Source organism: Amblyomma americanum, chromosome 10 (genome assembly GCF_052857255.1).
Source record: "Amblyomma americanum isolate KBUSLIRL-KWMA chromosome 10, ASM5285725v1, whole genome shotgun sequence".
Classification (NCBI taxonomy): Eukaryota; Metazoa; Arthropoda; class Arachnida; order Ixodida; family Ixodidae; genus Amblyomma; species Amblyomma americanum.
In genome coordinates, this window is record NC_135506.1 from 3,944,100 (window position 1) to 3,968,459 (window position 24,360).

The 24,360-nt window shown below is 45.2% G+C and overlaps 1 protein-coding gene across 1 annotated transcript in view; it reads left to right on the forward strand.

Annotated features, from left to right (window-relative positions):
- LanA (laminin subunit alpha) overlaps positions 1 to 22,430 on the forward strand; it is a 103,090-nt gene extending 80,660 nt beyond the window's left edge. The window contains exons 53-66 of the mRNA XM_077639930.1: positions 528 to 710; positions 1,221 to 1,351; positions 2,703 to 2,850; positions 3,533 to 3,823; positions 5,577 to 5,738; positions 6,888 to 6,994; positions 9,652 to 9,769; positions 11,301 to 11,612; positions 13,670 to 13,949; positions 17,144 to 17,421; positions 18,436 to 18,681; positions 19,308 to 19,461; positions 20,498 to 20,722; positions 21,875 to 22,430. Coding sequence (XP_077496056.1) covers positions 528 to 710; positions 1,221 to 1,351; positions 2,703 to 2,850; positions 3,533 to 3,823; positions 5,577 to 5,738; positions 6,888 to 6,994; positions 9,652 to 9,769; positions 11,301 to 11,612; positions 13,670 to 13,949; positions 17,144 to 17,421; positions 18,436 to 18,681; positions 19,308 to 19,461; positions 20,498 to 20,722; positions 21,875 to 22,137 — 2,898 coding nt within the window. The 3' untranslated portion in view covers positions 22,138 to 22,430. The remainder of the gene's footprint in view (positions 1 to 527; positions 711 to 1,220; positions 1,352 to 2,702; positions 2,851 to 3,532; positions 3,824 to 5,576; positions 5,739 to 6,887; positions 6,995 to 9,651; positions 9,770 to 11,300; positions 11,613 to 13,669; positions 13,950 to 17,143; positions 17,422 to 18,435; positions 18,682 to 19,307; positions 19,462 to 20,497; positions 20,723 to 21,874) is intronic.
- Positions 22,431 to 24,360: the final 1,930 nt, after the last annotated feature.

Genomic DNA, 24,360 nt, shown 5'->3' on the forward strand with positions numbered 1-24,360 from the left:
GACTGAGAACACTAGGCTAACACTGCAGCCGATCACGCCTCGTGTTAAACTGCAACACACTCTCGCGCTGTGCATTGCACATTGTCGTCTTCTACTAATACTGCTATCGAACTAATATATGCATTCTCATGCACTGTGCATTCCACGTCATTGTCTTCTTCAACTAATACTATTATCAAACTAATATCATCGCCAGACGTGCCAGCAACCCAGCAAAGCAAAATAATGAGCCTACAGAGCACGAGACACCGACAGAGCTGTGCTCAAATTTTGCATTATGAAGAATTGCAATCGTCATTAGAATTATTTGTCTTATCTTTACTGCCTCAGAAGAGCACTGTTTCCTGTGAGAGTAGCGCCGCTGTTTAGAATGCAGTAATCTCTGTGTACAGGTGACCTTCAGTTTGTCCTCGATGTCCCTGTCATGGCCACATGTATTTGTTAGTGTGACGGGTATAACTGGCAGGAATTTCCTGCAGTATTGTACTCAGCAAAGTGGACACTGTTCTTTGCATACATGTGTGCAGGTCAAGGTTGGCATGAAGTTCGATGGCCAGGAGTGGCTACGGCTTAAGAACCCCGAGGGCCTTCAGGAGGCGGCCACATACACACACCTGTCTCTGCATGTGAAAACGGACCAGCCCCAAGGCACTCTTCTCTACTTAGGAAACGGCCAGAATTCCCGGCAGCGCTCCAAGCGGTCCCGTGAGGTCAGTACAGTGATCTTAACAGTATTTGGGTCAACCAGATCAACTTAGCCTGAAATATTCTTCTGTAACAGCCACTTCAAAGCGAAGTTGAATGGTCACTGCATGTGCGCTAGCAATAAGTCTAGGTGAAACAGACTAGATGAAGTGAAAAAGCTGTACAGGAGTGAGATCTGTGCTAGCTATAGTTAGTGACAAGAGTGCCATTGCCCCAGTAAGTGACTCTGTTGAAGGTTGTGACCAAACGTACACAGCTAAGCTGTCAAATCTTTTTTATATTATGCACAGTAGAGAGGATGCGAGGGTTGGGGTGGCTTAGTCTGTTAGCCAACGTTTTGACAAGAGGACTTGTCTTCATCTGTGCAATGTGTTCCTTATCAATATTTGTAATCTTCTTACCATAGCATGAGCACATTTAGGTTTCAGTTAACCCACATGATTACAGACAAATACCTCTTATTTTTCAATAAAATATATGAGCTTGCTAAAAAGTGACTGCAAAATTATTTTCAGAATGACTTCATGGCCTTGTTGCTGAAAAAGGGCTACCCTGTGCTTCTTGTCAACCTTGGTGATGGCACAGAAGAAATCCAAAATGACAGATACATTGCTGACAACCGATGGCACCAAATCATCATCGACAGGTGAGGTGGTGTTTCTTTTCACCTATTTTTCTTCTCTCGCATAGTGTATTCAAGTACAGTAGGCTCCCGTTAAGGCGACCTCAGTTAAGACTGATTTTTCGATAAAATTAACAATGTGAGACCATTTGGTCGGTTTTCTATGTAAAAAAAATCCACTGAACATGAACTGTTCTGTGTGTCATTCGATTAAGATGAACTTTCGCAGTGACCACGAACCACGGCACCCACGGGGCATCTGTGTGGCACTGTAAAGGAAAGAAAAAGTATATAAAATGCTTCTACACAAGAAAGCGCAACCCTACAAGATGGCTTCCACACACCTTCATGAAAAACAGTGAGGAAGCCATCTGCGGGAGCGCGATTTTTTGGAAGGAAGCTTTCTTGCCGGTGCGGCAAATGCAGGGCCCCATTGTGCCTGTGCTGATGCAGAGATCTGACGTCTCGGTATCACGTGCGCATCACTGCCGCGCGTTGCCTCCCACAGACGAAAAGGCGCATATGCACAAAGTGCACCCACTCGCCGACTTGGCTGTTAGAAACTTTGAGGGTGTATTTTCAGCTGATGCGGTGCTGCGGCATGCACTAGCGGGGCACAGAGATGGCTAGATATCGGCACTGCGTGCATTGCCTGCAGCGAATGGAAAGGCACTTGTGGAGTTGGTAACAGCTATGCTGCAGATGGAGCAAGATAAGAGAGAGATGCACCACTATCTTCTGGGCACCTTCAAAGCGCTCAGAGCAGGGTGGAAATCAAAAATGAGGAAAAAAAAATAATCACATAAATAGCAGCCACTGTGGGATACAATGAGAAAAATTAGATGGTGAAAAAAGAAAGACCAATGCCATATTCAAGTAGAATAATGTGAGCTCGTTTCATGCTGTCTTCAGCTCACTTCATGCATTGTGCAATAAATGCTCCATTTGCAATTATCCGCTCTCTGAAAGGCTATATTATTCACTTTTTCATGTAACATGTATATCGACACACCCCAGCATGCTCAGATATCTTTTTTAGGGGCACTTGTGCTAAGATGAGCTTCTGATAAGGCAAACAAACTTTCTGGTCCTTGCAGGTTCATTTTTAAGGCAGTCCACTACATGAATAAATCGGTAAAATTTTCCGTCTTGCTTTCTTCAAGGCATGCCAACATGCTCGAAAAGAGTTTCCAGTTCAAAGTGCAGTCATGTGAAACAAGTAAACCGCAAAAGTTAGCAAACTGCTGATCGTTCCTTATCTTCCCACCCTGAGCTTGTCGCTTTTACTTTCTTTTTGGGCTGCATGTAACAAGAATAAAAAATGCTTCAGCAGCTGCCAAATAATGTAGTCTATTTTTTCTCCTCTTCCTTGCAGAACCGGCAAGACAGTCAACCTCGAAGTGCGCACTGAGGGTGAACAGGACAGCTCAAAAACCAAGGTCCTCCAGGGCACCAAAAGTGTGTTCAACTTGGATCAAGCGCTGTCCCAGTTCTACGTTGGAGGAGTACCTCCGACTGGAGATGTGCGTGTGATGCCTTGCACTCCTGTCAATGTGCTGCTTGCACATTTGAGCCACACACTTGGTTGGCACCACTGCATGTTTCTGTACTTAGACAGCTTAAGTTACCCCTGAAACATTCGTCTCTAAGTTAACTAACGGCCAGCAAAATCTTCTGTAGTAATGCAGTCTGAGTGATGGTACAGGTCAAATTATGTTAGGTTGTAATGAGAGGCAAACTGTGGTAACTACTTCAATATGGGTGAACACCTGAAGTGCACCATGAGAGAAGTGTTGGGGAGAGGAAATTGGGTCAGCACTGGTGCAGCTTCAAATGACCCACATGCGGTGTACCGAATGCTGTCACACTTTATTTGGCAATGATCATAGGACATAGGATCATAGGTCTAGACAGTTTCCACACTTGAAGGCAGAAATACTGGTGGTTAGTGGGCAAAAATAGCAGGGTGATGAAAGTGACCATCCCCTGCATCACTTCCTAAGAGATCTCCTCTCTGTTATGTTTGTTGTGACTTTGAATGGTAACAGCTGAAAAGGACACTACATATATTAGAGAAATCCCTTGTAGCAGAAACTGAGGCCTTTTATTCTCTTGGAGCTCCAGTACATATTCCACAATTTAGCCATGATTGCAACTGCACATTTTGTTGGATGAGAATTCTATTCTTTGGTTCTCCACACCTAGGTTCAGCTAACTCCAGAGGATAGCAAGCCGTTCGTGGGTTTCTTGGAGGAGCTGCAGTTTGGTGGCTTACCCATTGGCCTGTGGAATTTCCACAGCCACCAAGGAAGGCTGGAAGGATGCCAGGAGCGGGACACTCTTACTGACATCCCAAGCGGCAGCGGCCTCCGCTTTGACGGCACGGGCTACGCCATCTTGTCCAAGGAGAAACGGGACTTTAGAACTGGCATCAGCATCAGCATGCAGTTCCGCACCTACGCCAAAGAGGGTCTGCTCTTCCTCATCCACAATGGGGTCAGTGGCCTCAGAGCTCTGGGTTCTATTTTGTTTTATTGTTTTATTTAGAGGTACCGCTGTCTCGCACATAAGACAAGACAGGAGTGGGCACAGTTTTAGTACAAAGGAACAAAACACAGGTATGAGTAACTGGAAATTGTTGTGCAGTTTTGGTGCCTTGCTGGGGACTTACTGAAATGTGTAGCTTCCACACGCATGAGCAGAACTTCACTTCACAGTATTAGTTGGTGTTAATTATTAACAATGCAGAATTGTTGCTAAAAACAGGACGTACGAAAATCACCAAATGCATAAGACAAGTTCAGTACAACCATGCTCCTTCCATTAAAGACTCTTCGCAAGTCTATACTCATCTTGTCTCTCGTTATGTCGTTTTCAAGCACGCTTCTGCCTTCTTAACATTGTATGAGCATCCAGATTTGAGCTCTTTTTTTGTGCTGATGATGAAAGTATGGTTATGTAGAGAGACTGGCAAAGAGATGTACTGATAAGGATTGTATCCCTTCATCAAGATTTAAATAAACAGACAGGGATATGACAAGGAAGCTGCCCTTGTTTTCGCACTCGCACAAATGCATTCCAGATACGAGCCAGATACGATATGATACTCCAGATACGATAATGTTTTATTGCTCCTAAATCAACGTTCTGTAAAATGGTCCAAATTATAAATTTTAGTGCTCTAAAAATTGCTCCAAAGTGCATTTTACCAGTAGCATCACTGTTCTAGTGAAGTTGCCGAGATCGGCAGAAGGTAGACAGAAAGGGGAAGGGCACTGGCCTCTGTCCCCCTGTTGTGACTTCCCCTTTCACCCCTTTGCACCCCTAGCCCAAACAACCCACTCCCCTTTTCGCAGTTCAGTCGAGAGCAAGCACATGATCGTTGGTCAATCTCATCATGTATCGTGAGCACACCAGTGCTGCCTGACTGCCACACGGTTCAGAAATTTTAAAAATTCAATTACAAATTACTCGCTGCACCAAGTGAGCTCATATTTTGCCCAGTTGTTCAGAGAGGCATAGTCAACAAAATGCAATAAGCAGCTTGAGTTCTGAAAAACATGATCATGACCCCTTTATTGATTGGTCATGAGAGATTGCTTGGGGAGAGCAACCTGGGTCTTACAAGCCCCACCCTGTGGCTGTGTTTGAAACAACCACCTGCTGGGGCAGTGGCGCATCGCTTATCCACTGCTGTACCACTGTGCCAGGAGTGTAATGAGAACTTCTCTCAATTTATGAATGTAATGTAGAGAATGACCAATCCAGCATGTGTGTTTGGCATGTAGGCAGAACTTAGGCGAAGTAATAAGCAAAGAGGACCCCAGGCTGGGGAGCCATTAACGTTATCGCATAATAACGTTAAGGCGGAGCTCAAGTGTCTTCCCATATTTTCATATATTTGCTTATGGTTTTTGTGTATTTATGAGCATGCAAGAGCATGCAGGGGGGGGGGGGGGGGGGTGTAAATTTCTAATTTCTCTTCAAGTCCATTTTTGCCTGAAATACTACAGTGAATGAGCTTTGTAAATTATGTCTCGCAATAATGTCACAATTAAGGCACCTGTAGCCCTGCAGATGAATACAAGCTGCTTCTTAGTCTCATTCTGGTCTGTCTGAGGTGGCAAATCAAGCTTGGAGCAAAATTGCTGTATGCAGCTGTTTCCTTTTGTGTTGTTTCAGCTCTGAATGCTCGGAAGTTTTTTTCATGTGTACGAGCTTAAGCTTAATAGCAACCGTACCCTCACAGCCCAGGTTCATGGCCCTGGAGCTACGCGAAGGCCACGTGGTGTACAAGTTCAACCTGGGCAGTGGCATGACACAAGTGAGGTCTAATGCAGCCTACAACGATGGTCAGTGGCATCAGCTCAGGGCGGCCCAGTACCCAGACCAAAGAGATGCTGACCTGACTGTGAGTGTTGCCTTTTAAATGGCCTTTATTTGAAAGTTAGGGTGATGCTAGCACATTCACAGTGAGCATGTGATTGCTGGGCACCAGTGACATATTCATTTGAATGTTGGGGTTTAGCATCCCAAATCTGCTTGTGGTCTACGGGAGATATTACAGTGTAGGAGAGCTGATAAATATCGACCACTGGAGTGTGCACACTGACATTGCGCGCCATATGGGTGTTTTTGGGACCACATTTCATGCAGGTAAAATGCAAAAGAGGGTTTTGTTCTGTGCAGGGTCAGTGCATGTTATATGCCCAGCTGCAGCTGGGGTTCTGTTTTATGACCTTGAGCTAAGCAGGTTAACACCACAGTGTTTGAAGAACTACGGCGAGTTACAGGACTTTAGTGAGTTTAGTGACAAACTTCAGAGGTACTGCCATTTGGTGACTCTTATTAAATTGCTATAAAGCAGTCAGTGGCGGTCATGGCTGTGGCTAAAACGCTACTGTCATATAGAAAGTACACACTTGGCTGAGAATCACTGATGAAGAGTTTTAAGTTGAGCCTTTGCTCCTGGCACATAGCCAAAACATGACTAAAATATTTGCAGGGACACCTAATTACATTATGTGTTGTCAATGCAACAGCATTAGGAACTGTTGATGCCTTTACGTTGAGTTTTATGTCATTCTTTCACGGCTATATTCGTGAACCCCTAATGTCTGCCTGCACACAGCCAGACATCTGTCCGGGTTCTCGAGCTGGTGGTTAGACGTTTCCCCGAAGGGGTCTAGAGACTTCCGGCCCTGGGAATTAGTATGTGACTGATGACACATTTTTTCTTGACGGGGCTTCTAATAACATCACATATTAATAACAAAATATATAGCAAAATAACAGCAACAGAAAACCTGACCAGAGTGTTGGAAAAATTGTTTCGAAGGGCCAGCAACAGAAAATAAGTTCTATGAGTTTATCGGTGCTCTCTTATGAGTCTACCTTGCCTGTGACATGGGTCACCTTGAGGTGTAAAACGAATTTGTTTGATTTTGGTGGGGTGGGGGAGGCTTCCTGTTGTGGAGTATGTGTTGCAAGCTTGGTAGCCTTTGCTGCTCTTTTGGATGTCTGATTTACTTGTCATTGGCAATGATCTTTCCTTTGCCAGGTGGGCGGCAATGACTCTAGGACTACAGGGTATAGTGGGCCAGAGGCCGGCATCGATTCCACAGATGACATATTTGTTGGCGGCCACCCGAGCTTCCATGGTCACTCGTGAGTTATTTCCATGCATACTGGTCACAGCATAATGTATATATATTATCCCTTTTTTCTTGCAAGCAAGCTCAGTGTATTAGTAAATATACCAGGCATACTTATTGATTGATTAGCCTGCAGTCATATCTCCTTTGGTCACGGTGTTACCGTATGTGTACAAAGCTTGTTTTGTAGGCAAAGACAGGGAAATGAGGGGCTCGTTATGACACACATACGGAGAAAGCGAACAGTATGTGTGTTGTAACAAGCACCCCATTTCCCTGTCCTTGTCTGCTAAATAGCTTAATGAGAGCCTTAGTTCTGGCAGTTCTGATGCCACAGATAGCATAGGAGGGCTCTCACACAGCTGCCTACCTCACCATCTGATTATGTTCTAAGTGATGCTTGCGGTATTACATGACACTTGTATGCCCACTGCTATGATTGAAATTGGCACTGCTGAAGATTCTCAAGGTTAGGTTAAATGCAACACAAATACCCTCGAAAGTAGATTGCACAGCTGTCGCCATAGCCGAGTTGGTAGAGAACTGCTTACGACATGCGGAGGTTGTGGATGTGGATCCTACCTGTGGCATTTGGTTGTCTTTAATGCGACAGCGTAAAGGGTCCCGTGTCGCAGAAAAGCCGGCGTCGGTGTTGTTGGCTTTGAGTGGAAAGTGCATGAAAAATCTCCGGAGATGCAGCCTAGGTGGGAGATGGGCCACCTAGGTCATGTGACCTTGTGAAGTCATCACAACCTGCCCACCAGATTGTGAGCAGGCTGCTTAATTCTCTTTCCCTGTGAAACACTGCTGCTGAGTCGCACTCATGACGCCAAAACAAAGCAGGCAAACAGTGCAAACTGGGGTGTAGCATGCGAAACAGCGCCTGCTGACACTAGGCTCAACAACGCTGGCTGAAGAAAACGTGGCCAATGGCGTGGAGAAGAAAAACAGACTATGCATGTGGATTTGGCTATGCCCTTCATTGGCCCCTCATCGTTTTGACAAGCATTGATGTTGATGGGGATGGCAGACTACACAGGGGAGGCCGCCGCGCATTGCTGTGAAACCGACCCCCCCCCCCCCCCCCCCCTTCCCGGAAACAGATAAGCCGAAACCCCAGTTTTTAAATGCGTTTTCTCAAATTTTGGTGCGGGTTATGCGCGAGTAAATATGGTACCTAGTAACCTGCCCACCATGTTAGGCGGCAGTTCAATTAATCGTGAGAGGCTGCTCAGGAAGAGCAACCTGGGTCACAACCTAAGTCCCACTGATGGCAGCACTTGCCATAGAATGGTGGTGGCACATTGCTTGACCGCTGGACCTTGGCGCCAGGAGTGGTGGGAAGACTGACAAGGATCTATGAATGGAGGTAATGACCAATTCCGCATATATTGACATTAACCCATTATCCCGATCCAAACAGCTGCTATCTGTGAACACTGGATCTGAACAACAGAACCGAAGGGAAAACCAAACTGCTAGCACACCTAATTCGCATTTGGCCTAACTACACAGATCGACCATCATTTCTTTTTTTTTTAAATTTTTTCAGCTTAGAATGCATATTGCTTTCACGCACATAAGTTTTTTGCTCCTCTATTTTACGATACCATTAAATGTGGCCATAAAAGGTGGCGAAAATGGTAGAAACAAATAATATGTATTGGCAAAAGGGGAAAGTTTTGCAGTGCCATTTCGCAGGTGCTGCAAATGCAACAATCTCAGAATGGCTTCTGAGATTGGTGTTTCATATTAGGCAGTGTCATTCATTGGGGCTTTGCAGCCAGCGGTATGATATGAGCAAGGCGATGAGCGTATAGTACAGGTGTACTGCTGTATCGCCAGCTGTGCTCTAAACAGACCTCATTGATCAACGTGCGTGACATGAACACCAATCTCAGAGGTTGTGCTGGGATAGTGAGGTTTGCCGTTGGAGACGCAAGGCAGTACTGCAAAGATTTGCATTCTGGCTGTGCATTTTAACTGTTTCTTATGCTTTTTGCCCTCTTTTGTGGCCGCATTTCAAGTTTTTCCATACTGCTCCTACTGACCATCATTAGCCGTCAGTAATGGAAGCAAACGCCAATATCAAACACTGCCATGCCATTCATGAACATGTTGTGCAGTCTGCCCTGAAGCCAGAAAACTACTGTATAATTTTGTCTTCAGTTTGTTTGTTTTTTTGCATGGCGGGGGCGAGGCAAGTTCACCAGCCACTACACGACAAAGCTTCCATTGTGCCAACTCTTAAAAAGGTGCCTCGGAAAGGCTAACACTCGCAGTGCTCCAAGCAGCAATAAATGCTTCTTTTGGCCTCAGTTTCACTTATTGTTCTAATTCTAGCTCACTCTAACGAGAGCTTACATTTCGAACTCTTTGCGACGAGTTGTGTAGAACATGTCAAGCCAGCTAGGCGTGCAAAATTAATGCAATAAACTGCTTTTAATGATACCTCTGCATTTTGCGTTAGTGGCTCAGGAGAGTGTATGTTTTTGTTTGCTTGTTTTGCATGCATCAGAGCTTTAAACGGCCCAATACATCATACATACATGCTTTCCTACATGAAAGGTATGAAAAATTTGTGCCGATTATGAAGCGAAGTGGCTATACCGAATTGTTCAGGTGGAAAAACAAGCCTTTTTGAAGCATTGTTGCACGATTTTTTCTCAGGGAGGTGACTCGTGTGAACTTCGAAGGATGCATTCAAGAGTTGGAGCTTGACACAAGACTCGTGGATCTCCTCAAAACCAAGGAAGCCCTGGCTGTCACCGCGGGCTGCCCTCCTAATGTGGGTGGCCGTTTTTTTACCCAAGAATGTCATTTATTTATTTTTGCTTGCCAAGCAAAAAGGAATTGTTCATTATTTGGTGCTTACTAGAAATGCAATGAAGATCAGATATTACTGAAGAAATTTTTCCACTTGTATCAGAATAAGAGTTCAAATGTTCATTGTGAATTTTAATGCAGCCTAAATTACATTGAGTTATATTATCCAAAGAGAAGATGGGGTGAGCTGTTGTAGTTAAACAGTACATATATTCTATTGTACACCATGAGCTGTGAAGATGCAAGCTGAGGACTCTTGCTGTTAATTTTGCTGCAATTCACTATCACATGCCAAGCATTATTATGGTTCCTGTCAATGTTTTTTATGCTGTTCTCATGTTTTTATTACCACCTTTGTAATGTACATTCTTTTGTTGTCGTGGCATCAAGTATTGCAATTTATATTCACTATGTTGTTAATTAGCTTTGCTTTGTCATTAGTATGCTGCATGTGTTTAATTTTATAGTCGTGTGTAGGAAGTCTCCATATCTGCTTCTATATCTGCTTCCATATCTGCTTCTTCATATCCTATTTTGTAATCGCACTGAAAATCACTACAACATCCTGTAACTCCCATTTCTGAGTTCAGAAAGCCATTTAAGAGATAAAAATAGTTCAGATGACAAAAAGCCCTCTCTCGAGGGAATGCCTTGAAAAAGCACTTGGGCAACGTTTTCTTCATTTTTGTGAGCTTTGCTCATGAAACATTTTACATATTTCCTTTTCCCGATCACTGCATTGCTGTGAATGAAAAATCCAGGGCAAGAACACAGACAACCATTTGAACAGAATTACTATTATCAATTCATTTCTGACATGGTTTTTGCTACTTTCTGGTGGTTCTCACTGCTGGTTAAAAGCTGGCAATGACCAAATCAATGCCCCGCTCAATGAGCCCCATTTGGAAATGTTTCGCCTGGCTTTGTTTGAAAGAGCTGATAAATTAAGTGATGAATAGCCAGAGTAAACTGTGACTATACTGCATTTCACACCTAATGTGCAATGGTGTGGAAACAGCAAACGGTGCTAGTAGTGTGCTCACATCTGTACTACATCACTTTGCCATGTGCCACTAGACATTGCAAACAACAGTACTGTAACTTGCACTCTGTCGCTGGGAAAGATAACTGCTTTGTCAAGGTGGTCTGGTGTTCAGTTGCTCAAACCTCTGATTATATTTTTCACTGCTACCAAACTACTTTTTGGGCACAAACATAGCGTGTACAGGAGTGTTAGCTTTGGCAGTGCTGCAAGCTACTTTTTGAGTGCAAATGTAGGCAATGCAAATGAGTGCGCTAGCTTTGGCAGTGCTGCAGGCTACTTCCTGGGTGCAAATGTAGGTAATGCAAACATGTGTGCTAGCTTTGGCAGTGCTACAAGCTACTTTTGAGCGCAAATGTAGGCAATGCAAATGAGTGTGCTGGTATTTATTGTCAGTATTGCATGCTAGGTGTGAAATGGAAGTGTGATGTGCAGCAAGTTTTCAATGCAGGTAGCACGAGTGGTGTCCTTTGCGGCCGAGTCTCCAGGCTTTGTTGCCATGCCGTTCCTGGACTTGACCGAGAACGCACAGCTGACATTGAAGTTCCGTACCACCCGTCCCAATGGACTCATATTTTACGCCTACAACGACAACCACTCCAACTTCCTGGCACTTGGGTTGCGCGGAGGCCGCTTGTTCCTCCAGGCTCAGCCAGGTGGCCGCGTAGAGACTGAACGCACCTATGATGATGGACGCTGGCACTTTGTGACAGCGAGCAGCTATTCGACCCGGCTGAGGCTGGACATTGACGACACTGTCAAAGTAAGCAGAAGCACCCCGTGCTAATCTAGTGGAAAGCAAGAGTTTGGCTTGAGCTAGTTGGTCGTTGTGACATTGAGCCAAAAACAAAACTGCCACAATGTCTAATTTGAGCTGCAAGAGGTGCAGGTGAAAAAAGTTCGTAGTAGCCAGATGTGTATGCATTGCAAAAGTTGCAGTTGTTTTCTATGCGCTCTTTGAAGAAACAAGGTTTGTTGATAAGTCTGATGATAGAACACAGGGACAAACCATGGAAGCTTATTCTATCTGGGAAAGGAGGTCCACATATGTGAGCAAGCTGTCCCTGTCACTCACTGATCATGAGTCTGCTTTTTCTTTAATGCACAATGCACACGTTTCAATCTCTTTGCTCCATGCTATTTTTTGCAAGTGCATCTTATCCTCCCTTGAGTCACCCTCTGTTTCTTTTTTCTTTTTTTTTTACTTTCCTTCTGTGGTTAGAAGCATGTTTTTTTTTTTCTTAAAAATTAACTCAGCTGATAGTTGATGCTCGTCCCATCTGATTATTTCATCCTCGTTTTCTTGCGCTACTATGCTTTTCTTCAACTATGGCTGATGGACAGTTTCAAAGCGAATGTACCGAGAAAATGAGATAGGCAGTTTATGGCAGGCATCAGCTCTCCCTTTCGTGTCCCGCTTCAACATTTTCATCAACAGAAATGTTTTAAAACATTTTCGTCTTTTTTGTCCACGTTCTTCATGGCATTGTTTTGATGCAGGCGCCCTCTGTGGGGATGATATGCATGGAATTCTTTATACATAACCACAGACGGACATCATATTTCCCTTCCATAGTTGAAGGGCTAGTAACAGCATGTCGCCTACATTCGAAAGGCTTCCCAAATAAGCAAGTCGTGTACGGTGCCTTTTCTTAAATGGCTATCATATTCCTACAGTGCAACTTATAATGAATTGTCGTGCGTTTTTTTAGCAACCTGCAGCACTTCCAATAGCGTAGCAATGAACTTCGCAGTGAAGATTGTAGATTTGTGCCCGTGCACACGGAGTGCTTTTAACCAATCCAAGTCTGCTTGTTTAGAATACTGTCTTTATAAGAATAAAAGAGAGCGACGTTGTCATCGTAGGCCAGAATTTTAATTTCACATTGTACTAGTGAGAAGCCATGATTAACTGTGATTTTGAAGATAAAGAAATATAGGAGCTTGGATATATGTAAAGCATATTACAAGGGTGCATCGAACAGGTGATTTAAGGAAAATATGTTTATTAAGCTCTTGGTTGTTTGAGATAGTGTTGAAACGAGGCTCTCATTGGGTGGGGGATGAGTGGTTTACGGGCGGACTCCCACATTCCCATACCATGCAGTAGAGGGTCGGGGGTGCCTGCATAGCAGATACATGTTGGGGACGTGCCGGGGAGGTAATTGGCAAGTCAGTTTTCGGGCAACGGAAAAAGGTGTCTGTTTGTAGCTACCGATACAGGACAGCTTCCTCCCACAGTAGTGTGCAATAACATAGAGGGCACATGCGGTGGTCCTGACAGTGCCCGCATAAGTATTACTCTGCTTAGGAGAAATTCATGACTTGACACAAGCCTCAGGTGAGACCTATTTCTCACGTGACAGGCCTCTGAAATAGCTGAATCTGGACGGTTTTGTAGATGCAAAATCTGCCAGCTTTTCATCTTATGTCCCTCATCAGACAAATTCAAGCATATGCACTGCCAATCTACATTAATTTTGAGTTCATATGATTTTGTGGCTTTTGTCATAAATTCTTATACTTTTTGCCGTAAACAGCATAAGAAGGTTGATTAAAAACTCATCTACTTTAAGAATTTTTTTGGGTCCTAAACCTGTTTGAACCGTTTCGAACCGGAACGGAATATTGCTCGGGAGTGAAACCCGGAACAGAACCCTAAAGGCGTGCACCCGAACCGAACCCAAACTGAACCAGAAAAAATTCTGGTTCAACACCCTGAAATTAACTGTGCATGTTTATGCGCACGTGTTTTGTAGTTTGTTCCGAAGGACTCTTGCCTTTCTCTTATGATGGTTCCTTGCCTCTACTGGCGCCCAGGTGGAAGAGAAGTCAAAGGAGCGCGTGGTCCTGCTGACCACCAGCCCTCTGTACTTTGGAGGCCTCCCGTCAGGAGTCCAGGCCAATCCCGAGCTTCAACTCGATGGCCGCACCTTCTTTGTGGGCTGCCTCGGAGATGCCACTGTCAGTGGGACTCTCCAGAACTTTGCTGCCACTGCGGACCGAGTCAATGCTGCCCTTACAAGCTGTCCTCTGGCCGGAGAAGATGGCAGCAGTGAAGAGAGCACATCCACCGAAGACACAAACCTTGTGTTTGAAGGTAATGGCTCATACGTGGCAGGTCACTCAATATGACTCACAGAAATTTGATTTTTATATCTCGGTTGTACTCAACTGCCTTGTAGCTTCACTTGGCATCATGTGGTTTTAAAGGCATGCTGAGGACAAATTCAAGTTGGCGTGCGTGCAGTACTGTGCTGTCATGTCAAAGACACTATTTTCGCTGAAAATGGAGCTTTCATAAGTTAAAAAAGGCAAAAAAAATTAAATACAGGTGTCACCACCGTCAGCTGTGGTATCTCAGAACAGGTTTCTGAGTTCGGATCTCTGAGTCTAGGCTACAATACTATTCCCTTCCTAACAGTGATCGCAGAGTCGTTCTCAGTTGTGATGCCAGGAGTTTGAACCAAGTGAAAACAAAATTTTTAAATCTGATTTTCTTGGAAATAAATGCCTCTGCTACTGCCAGAAAAGCATTGACACAGCCTAGAAAGAGCCGTAGAATCAGTTTTTACTGAGAACAAAAGCTTCGAGGTTATCCTGTGGAGTTATCCTCACTCTCCTCTTAATGTCTGTTTCCTTGTCTGGAAGTGTGGCCTCTTTAAGCAATCGGGTCAGATATAGCATATTATGCGATAGCGTAACAGCGCCTTATCCCTGCCCCACTGCTAGTGTCATACTTTGCCACCTACAAGGCAAAAGCCACCAGCCAAGAACATGAAAGAGCCAGCTGCACCCTTCCATGGATGGAGGTGGTTGGGGAATCCCTTTTTCCTCTTCTAGGGGAGGAGAGGGACAGCTCACAAGTTGGCATGCCACGGGAAGAATTGTCACCTGATACACAGAAGAGCCAGCTGCGACCTGCCATGGTTGGCAGGTGGCACAGTGCAGACAAGGTCAATAAGAGAGATATGGGAGAGGCCTTTGCGCTGCAGTGGGCGTGGTCAGGATAATGATGATGATGATGAAAGTGGAGAAAGGGAAGTCCTCTTCTAGGGGAGAGAGCGCAAAGTGGCTGTTATGGGAAGAACCCTTTCACCTGCCAAGGGTGGCACTTGGAAGAACCAGCTGCAGCCTGCCAACTGCCACAGTCAACAGGTGGCAAATTCATGCATGGAAGCTGACAACGAAGTTCTTACCATATTTACACGATTGTAAGTCGACTCGAATGTAAGTCGACCCCCCACTTCAGATTTCTGAAAAAAACTTGGAGGTCGTTTACGCTTGGCCTTTAATAATAGAACGCGATAGCACTATCCTGCGGCCTCCGCTTATCGCCAGCCTCTATTGGCTGCCCCACGCGGGAGCACTCATGGGCACATTCCAAAACTAAAATGTATTAGTCACTGGACTACTCGTCCACACTTGCGCCATCGTCCTCACTAGCGCTGCCGTTGTGATCGCTGCTGCGGTCCCACAGCTCGTCATTCTAACATCGTTGTGCCGCGAAACCCCACACTTCGCAAACAGCCACATCACGACATCGCTTGGAGCAGCTGAAAATTTTGCCTCGCTGCAGCTGCCACACCTGTATCACCCGTTGCGAACATCGAACTTGCAGCCCAGCGTGCAGTTCGTTTCTTCAGCGTAAAGAATGACAGTCATCTTGAATGTAGCCGTGAACGAGCGCAGGTCGCTTACCGGACCCGGAGCACAAATGACGAAGCACTATATTAAAAACTTGTGAAACGCGGCCGGCAGTAGTCAAATGCGTCAGAGCCAAAGAGAAACTACGCGTGAGATGAGACAGCTGTTCCGTTGGCTACCGACACTCCCCGGTGCCACTGCGGTTCCGATTGGGGGTGCCGCCACGATTTGAACAGCGGCCCTTCCATCAACTATCGACATTCCCTTGAGTGCCGAGTGCGCAGTTGAAAGTAAACAAAAAAAAAACCTAGACAACGCTATTAAGAGCAGTAGTAGAACACGAATGCGTTATCGGGCCACCGCTGCATCAGCAGACGCAATCTGTGGCCACGTGTTTGAAGTGGGCTAGTGCCAGTTTGCTGCTTATCGACAGCCACCATCGGCCGCCTCGCGTGGGGTGGGGATGCCAGTTCTGCGCGTTGGCATAGCAGCTGCTCAAGGCCAGCACCAAGAACTATGCAAAAGAGCCACGCAGCAAAAATGCAACTACGCTGTGGCATGCCTGATATCTCATTTGTCTCACCTTTATTTATGGTGCGATGCTTTGGTTTCGATTTTAAGTCGACCACCCCACTTCGGATTTTCAAATTTTGAAAAATAGGTCGACTTACAAGCGTGTAAATACAGTAAATGCTATCACATTGTCACAGCTAATGGTATAATTTGGTGTCCTCCAATTTAGCTTAGTATAAATGGTTAAGGGACGAATAATGCTAGGTGAAAATTCAAGACTGACCAGAAGATGAGACTACTTTAGTATTTCGTGTTCAGAAATTGCAAAATGTATTTTTTCACTGGGACTGCTGCTGGGTCATCTTGGCACTTCCACGCTCTTGAAGGCTGAGTTAGGATGAGAGCTGTCCTCATTTTTGAAGAGATTTGTGCCAGTGCCAGGAGGCCTCAGTGCTGAACCCAGCGAGGGCCAGGTGTGGCTTTGAAACTTCTGACAAAGTTCATAGATAAAATTCTCACTCAGGATTGTTCAACAGCGGGTGCCCTAATGAATTTTCCAGCCCAACAGAAGCCTGTAATCCTCAGTGGAATTGTATGTTTTCTCAGTTAAACAAATTTTTAATTTTACAAAATAATGCTTGGCTTCCTTGAAGGTCACTGCATTGAAGTTTAGGCTAAAAGGCTGAAAACGAAAATGGTAAAGTGCAAAAGCATTCAAAATTTGAAGCAAAATTTAACTATAAATTGAAATGAGTGTAACAATAACTGTTTAGATGAATTGTGGAGAAATGTGGCTGCATCATTGCAACATCACTACTATAGACCCCTTTCATAAATGTTGAACTGGCTTCTCCTCAATGACGCATATCCCTCTAATTCTGGAACTGTCAATTTTGAAAACAGGATATGTAGACGTAGTCTGCTCATTCTGTTTAGCGAACTGTGTCGGGGTGGTTACAATGACAATACTTGCACCTGTGAGGTGCTAGCATGTATGTTTAGCTTTTTATCCTCTTTTTACTGAAGACCAGTGATGCCATGTCTAGAGCAAAGCACAACAAACGAAGCCAACTTAAAAAGTTATGAAAGAGGCTTGTTGTGCGAACAAATGACACCACAAGTGACTGTCAACAGGTGCGGGCAAGCGTCCTTCAAGCGGTCCACTTCCTGGCTGTGTGCTGCCACTGGAGCCAGCTCGAGATGCTGACGTGACTCCTGAGAGTGGCCTTCGGTTTGGCAACAGCCCCGAGAGCCGACTCGAGTTCCGGCTTTCCACAGACCTGGCCAACAGTCTGATGGAGCATTCAACCATCTCGCTTGAGTTCCGCACTCGCCATGAGGACGGCATTCTGTTCTACGTCACCAATAGCAATAAAGTGGACTTCATTGCCATCTTCATGAAGCAGGGGCGAGTGAGTATCGCTGCTTATAGATTGTGGCCTGGAGCTATGTGGTTCCTCAGATTTATGCGTTTTGGCTTTTTTAAGTTCATTTCATGTCAGCATCAAGTGTGCTTTCGCGCTGTATAATGAAAGCCTCATTTCAGTAATAACAGCAGGAAGCACTGTTTATGCTGGCAGTTCCAAGTTAAGTGACTGGTAGATCAAGTACCATATCGGAAGATACATAGGCTAGACAGGTAAACTGCAGGATAAGGTGAACCCTGTAAGTTCAGTCCTAGGGGCAAACTCATTACCAGATAAGGCTTGATGCCTCTTCACACTTTCTTTATTCTAGCCGGTAGCCACTGGTGACGTTCTCAGAGATTCAGGAGGAGGCAATTACCTCTCCTCAGTGAATGTACACAGAGGGCAGGTTTGGAACTGGCAGCAAGGAAGGGAACCTGTTTCTTTGTTTCATGTCTCATTCTTCTCAAGAGCACATCCAGGACGAATTCTTTTGAGCAGGAGCACCTTATGAAGTGACTTCTTCTTGATAATGTTGTAAGTACAAGTTACATCAGGGCAGTGAGGTATATGTGATGGATACAAGAAAGCTAACATAAATGCTTATTCAGGCATTTTCTCTCTCTGTAGTCTGTCCATGCAGTGGCAGTCAATGGCACATCAGGATCGGGAGACACTTGTTCCTATGTTAGATTAGGAGCAGTTGCCAATGCCAAAATGGCTTCATGGAAGCACTCTGTACTGCTCCACTGAAGTCGCTGAAATCGTGGATCTGATAAGAAGTCCGTCATTCCATAGCAGACGACGCACACAGGAGAGCACAAGCAACGCTAGGCACTTTTCTCCGTCAGCAGCGCGCGAGCGCCTATTGCTTGCTCCGGCCGTAGCACAAGTGTTCCAAGCACAGGTTTGGAATGGGTGCTCTCAGCCGGATTCAGGGGCATTGTCACAGAGTGAACGAACCACTCCGGACCTGCAACTGGAATTCACCATGATTGTTCTTGCTGAATCTGATCGCAGGTGAACGTCGTGTTCAATTGCGGCACAGGCCCGGGCATGTTGACCACGACCGAAGCGTACAACCTGGGCGAATGGCACCTGCTTGAGTTCAGCCGCCGCGGCCAGTCGGGCGTCCTGGAAATGGACAATGCCACGGTGGCACAGGGTAGCTCGCAGGGGACCACCAGCTCAATCAACGTCAAGAGCCCCATCTACCTTGGTGGTCTGCCACGAAATGTCTCCTCTCAAGTCAAAAATAACCTTCGTGTAAGTTCGTATGTATGCAAACAAAGCGCTGTACTGCCACACCTACATTTATATCTGGATACCATGCCAGATTTTCAGAGAATCTACAGACCTGAAGTGAATCCGTAATACATTTTACAAGCCCTAAATGGACGTCCATTTTTTCAGCTCACTATTTATTGAGACACTGCTGCCAGAAAATGGTTAGCTTTCATAATTTGATTTAATAATCAAGGATAGGATAAATGCTACAGCTTGTTAGCTGCCATAGGCCATCTGTGAGGACATATTTTAAAACAAAACAATCAATCCTGCAGATAAATAGATAACTGCATGCATTTTTTGTCTGTAATACTATATATAGTTATTGGTTTTGGACAGACTGAGTTAGGGACTGAGTTGTGCTCATTATTGGCTACTTGAGGCTGCTACCATGTGGTCAGCTCGCTTTCTGAGCTCGTGTTTGAGTGTTTAATCATTGGTTTTATGAATGAAAAATCCTGTATAATATGAATGAGCCAAAGTACAAAATATGGCCCAGTAATAAAGCACAGGATTAATTTTCACACAGATGTTCCCGTAAAACGGGGCATAGTTGTCGCAGAGAGGTTGGTTGAGAGATGCTGCGCGACTTGTCTCTTGCACAGGGTGTCACTTCCTCATTCCCTGGGTGCATCCGCAAGCTGGAGGTGCAAGAACGGCAAATGCTGCGCCCTCGAGTCAGCGTCGGCGTCACTGGCTGCTCACAGAAAGTGGAAACGGGCACCTTCTTTGGCAGCAACCACAGCCACCTCATCCTCTGTGAGTTGGTGTTTAGGAACTAAATTGTGGGGTTTTTTTTTCCCTAAGCAGCACAGTGGCTATGAGGGACACTGTAGCAGAAGGCTCCAGATTAATTTAGACCGCCTGGCGTCCTTTAACGTGCGCTGACATTGCAAAGCATACGGGCGCCTTTTGTGCCTCCATCAAAACACGGCCGCTGCAGCCGGGATGGACCTGGGTCCTTGGCTCAGTAGACAAGTGCCCTGACCACTGAGCTACCGCAGTGGGTGGGTGTTTGGAAGGCAGATAGTGGAAGTGCTTAGATGTCATGCTTTCGTTTCATTTGTTGCATTATGTTTGCACTGGATTGGGGTGGTTAGAATACCAAAATTGCATAGTAGTAGTATGGAGCAAGGCATACAGTGAGATGCATTCCACTCTTCTTTGATGCTGCGCTGGATCTGGAGCTCATTGTTTACTGTGGTCTTGCTACATGAGGCAGGTGCATACGTATGAGGAATAGGAACAGTTGAAGTTTTCACGTCAAAAATGTTTCGCATATGTGTAGGCTTGCAGCTAAGCTTTCCACCGAGCTTTACTTAACTCTTGCCGAAGTGTGCGTATTCGTCGAGTGTGGGATTGTTTTTGCTTATTGGGTCAAAAGTATGATTGATCCGTTTCAATTTTGCATCTTGTGGGTTCTTTTCATTCCACAATGCCTGTTTCACTTCTCAAGAATGAAACTGTTTCACATTGACACAATCGATCAATGCTCTGAGAATCGTACAGAATATACTAAGAGCAATATCTTCATGTCAAATAAGCCTGATGAAAGGTGTAACTGCGCGAAAGGGTTAGGACAACATGAAGAAACATGCACGACACTTAGAATAGCAGACTGTCAGCTTTATTGCTCAAGGAAGCGCAAGGTGTATGTCCTAACCCTTTCGCGCCGTTGCACCTTTCATCATTATGAACCAACTAGCTCGGCAAGTCTTATTACAAACCTGGTGCTGATGACGAAACGGGAGTGGCATTGAGAACTGTTGGTCACATGTTTGACACATCTCTGCAGTCGACAGCTACAACGTGGGCAAGGAGATGACCGTAGAGCTGGACATAAAGCCACGAAGTAGATCGGGAGTTCTGTTTGCGGTTCACAGCAACGACCAGAAGGACTTTGTGATGCTACAGATGCTTGATGGCAACATCGAGTTCAGTACTGACAATGGTGCAGGCATTATCAAGGTTTCTGTCAGCGCAGGAAACCTGTGTGATGGCGAGTGGCACACAGTCAAAGGCAAGTCCCATGCTATTTCTGACAAGAAGTCCCTTGTACATGACGGAAGCCAACAGTCATCTATACCAAGGAGCATTGTTGATGTTTTTTAATATAATTTGTGATGTTCATCAGTTGGAGATTGATAGGGTAATTATTATTATTTTTTATACATAATTGATTAGAAAGCAGAAGAAAAAACAACCACATGCCACTGGTGGAATCCGAACCCACAACCTCCAAATTTCGTGTCCGATGCTCTACCAACTGAGCTACGGCACTGGCTGTCCAATCTTCTGCTTTTGGGGGAATTTATTTGTAGTGTAACCGAACCTTGAGTGTTCACCGGCACCACCCTCGTACATAGCAGTGGACGTAGTACGCCCTGTATTACCATGAGTGCCGCTTAGGAATGTGATCGGATGGTGAGGGTGGAAGCTGTGCAAGAACCCTCCTTGGTTTTGATGACTGCTGGCTTTCGTAATATAAGTCATAACAAGCCCCTCTTTTTCCTTCCTTTTTCTGCTCAAGATGTCCCTATGTGAGCTAGATATCTTTTCAATGCCACTATACAGCTAGAGTGATTGTTTGCAACGTTTTGTAGCTTATGATCGTTTGATGTTCGACGCTAAGCTTAATCATATGATTCCGACTGCAGGGTTTTAAAATGGAGTTTAATGATACACAGTAGTGAATTTCACAATTAAGCTCAATATCTGTGTTCCTTGGGCTCCCAGAGTAAGGTTAAAAAAAGTTCTTAGCGAAGGAACTGCATCCATGGCCTCGATAGCACAAGCTCAATGCTTTGAATAGTTGAGCCACAGAATAGCACAGCGGTAGGAGCTTTGATCAGAACATGGCAAAGGTATGGTGTGGCAAGGTGCCATTACTACATGCCACCCTGTGTTAACCGCAGACCTGCTACCAATTAAGTCCCTTTATGTGGCACCAAATGGCACCATGATGCTGTCTACAAACATATGATACTTGCACCTTCCGTTGGCAGTGAGATATATGAGCAGTTCTGTTGCATGTAATTGTATAGCTTAATGCTGTCTTTTTGGAGGAGCATTATGTTGAGTCTGCTGTTCCTGATGAAATCAGCTGCAATGCAGAATACACTGTTTGGCATGGCGATGCTTAATGAGCCAGTATGGTTTCTTCCCAACACAGCTGTGAAGAACAAGAACATCGTGTCCCTCGCTGTGGGCACAGCCAGCAACTTGGCGATTGGGCGCGGAGGAGTCAGCTCCACAGACACAGCGAACCCTCTCTACATTGGTGGTGTGCCAGAACCTGCCAGGACGCGGTCTGTTGCTACGCAAGACCAGTACGTGGGCTGCATTCGCTACCTGCAGATCAACGGCAAACTTCAGAGCATGGCTGAGAGCACCATTTACGGAAACGTCCAGCTCAACTCTTGCCCCACCATTTAAGGCCCCTTACATATGGCTCAATGCACGACTTCCATGACATGCCCTTCCTCGGCCCTGCATCGTTTCATGATGCTTATTTTAACTCGTGCAGCAATTTCTTTATGCAGTTTTGCAAATTCAAGAATTGGTTTTTTTATGCTGGCAAATTTTATAAAAATGAGAAAAGCTGTAATTGGCTCAGAAGCTAATTAGGTTGGTGACATAAATCAGCTGCATCTGAATTTTTGTAGAAAAGGAATTGGCTGCATTTATAATTCAAAGCATTGAATAAAGATTGGCTTGTTCAAACCTGGTGCAAGTGTGTCATCTCAATGATAGCACTCTTTGGATCGCTCATTTCCATCCATCATACCGTGTGAATGAAACTTGTGCTACATGAACCTGTTATCATTAAAAAATCTTGGAATTTTTGTGCTACAGTCTGGCTTTGCATTGTACCTGTGGTGCACCATATTTGGATATAGCTTGACATGGGCAGCAGCCACATAACAAGGGTGTGTCAGAAAAACAAGGATCTAGCTGCAATAAACAAAAACCCGAGTGCGGAACAGTTGGAGGGGATGCTCTCCAGCGAGGACCCGGCCGTCCAGCGCGGATTGGTGCGGAGAGTCTACCTGGCGGCATACCTCAGTGGAGCCCTGGACCAGGGGCCCCAACCCTGTTAAGACGGGCTGCAATAACTCATCGGAAGATGAAGAAGACAGCCCGCGACCGCTAATAACACATTTTAATATCAAATATAAATAAAGTTTTTCCTCCTCCTCCTCCTCCAACATGCAAATGCACACCCATGAACCAATGTTGTTGGCACAAGCCATGAGTTGACCCAAAACTTCAGCCATAAGTCATCTACCGGAGATCGAATAAAAAACTGTGCACATGTGACCTGTATGGTCTTGTCATATATGACAGTCCAAGCAGTGCTGGCTTGTGCAAGCAACTTTGTGTGTATGTTCTTCTTAATTTAATTCGATTTTGTAGCGATAGCTGCACTACGCCACCTCTTCGATCGACCCTTCAGCGTGGCACCACTAGAGCTTCGTGGCGGCGCCGTTGGTCACACAAGTTGATCACGTGGTGCGGCCTTTGGTCACGTGGTGCGACGCAGCTGCTGGTGCCGGCGGCGCGACATGCAACAGCTGTGCGCATGCGCCGTGTCAAGTGGGACAAAGATAGGGAACGCCCAGCAAAACGGAGCGGCGAAAGACTGACTTTGCAATTTGATTAAGCAACCTTGAAGGTATTGGTGAGCGCTACCAAAATACGGAAAGGGACGAGCACACAAGACAAGCGCTTTCTAACAACTGTTTATTATCTGAAGAAGCATGCCTATATACACATATTAACGTAAAATCATACACAGAAGAGGGAAGAGCACGCTACGCTGACAAGAGCGATATGAAGGAAAAAAAAAAAAGGAAAGGTTTAGGATGCATTTCCAACTAGCCCCAGTTGTAGCTCTTTTTGTCGATTAAGCGAGTTCCACTCGGCCAGATGTAGCTATCGCATCACTCCAGGTTTAACCAGAGCTAAACCACAGCCATTTTTTGGTATACTTCAAATAGGGCGCACAAGAATTATCGATCGAAGCAATTGAAACTGACTGGAATGCCAGCTATATGAGCACTTGGGCATGCCAGGAGTAGGCCGACTGCAGTTTTCGCTTTCTGTAGAATGTGATGTGCAGCGCTGCACCAACATTGATGTGCCAAATTGTGACATATTCGACCCACTTTTAAAGGGCCAAATGAAAGAAGGTATATATCGACCCACGTGTACCGAAGTGACGCAGGACTGCATGCATTCGTTATGTCATATGCACGCATACAAATAAAGACATATGCATCAAATAAGTGCTATCGCATTGCTACTAATTCACACTCCTCCATTGCCCTATAGCTAGCTCTGGGGAGTGCATATTGCAACCGCGCGAAACGACGAGGGACGAAGAGAAGAATGCACAAGACACAACGCAGAATTTCAACTGAGGTTTACTACAAGGAAAACCACATATATACAAGATTCGTAATCACACCTGATAGACAGCAGACACCATCACGTGACACTGGCATGCGGGCGCGCGTGGCACAAGTTAGCATCAAGATAGTTGAATTCCTTCTTGGATAAGGATACGGAATTGGTGCTTATGCAACGGTCATTTTCTTTTCTAATGCTGTAGGCATCAAAAATTTCCCTGCTAAGCTGGGTCGGTAATTTTTTCAG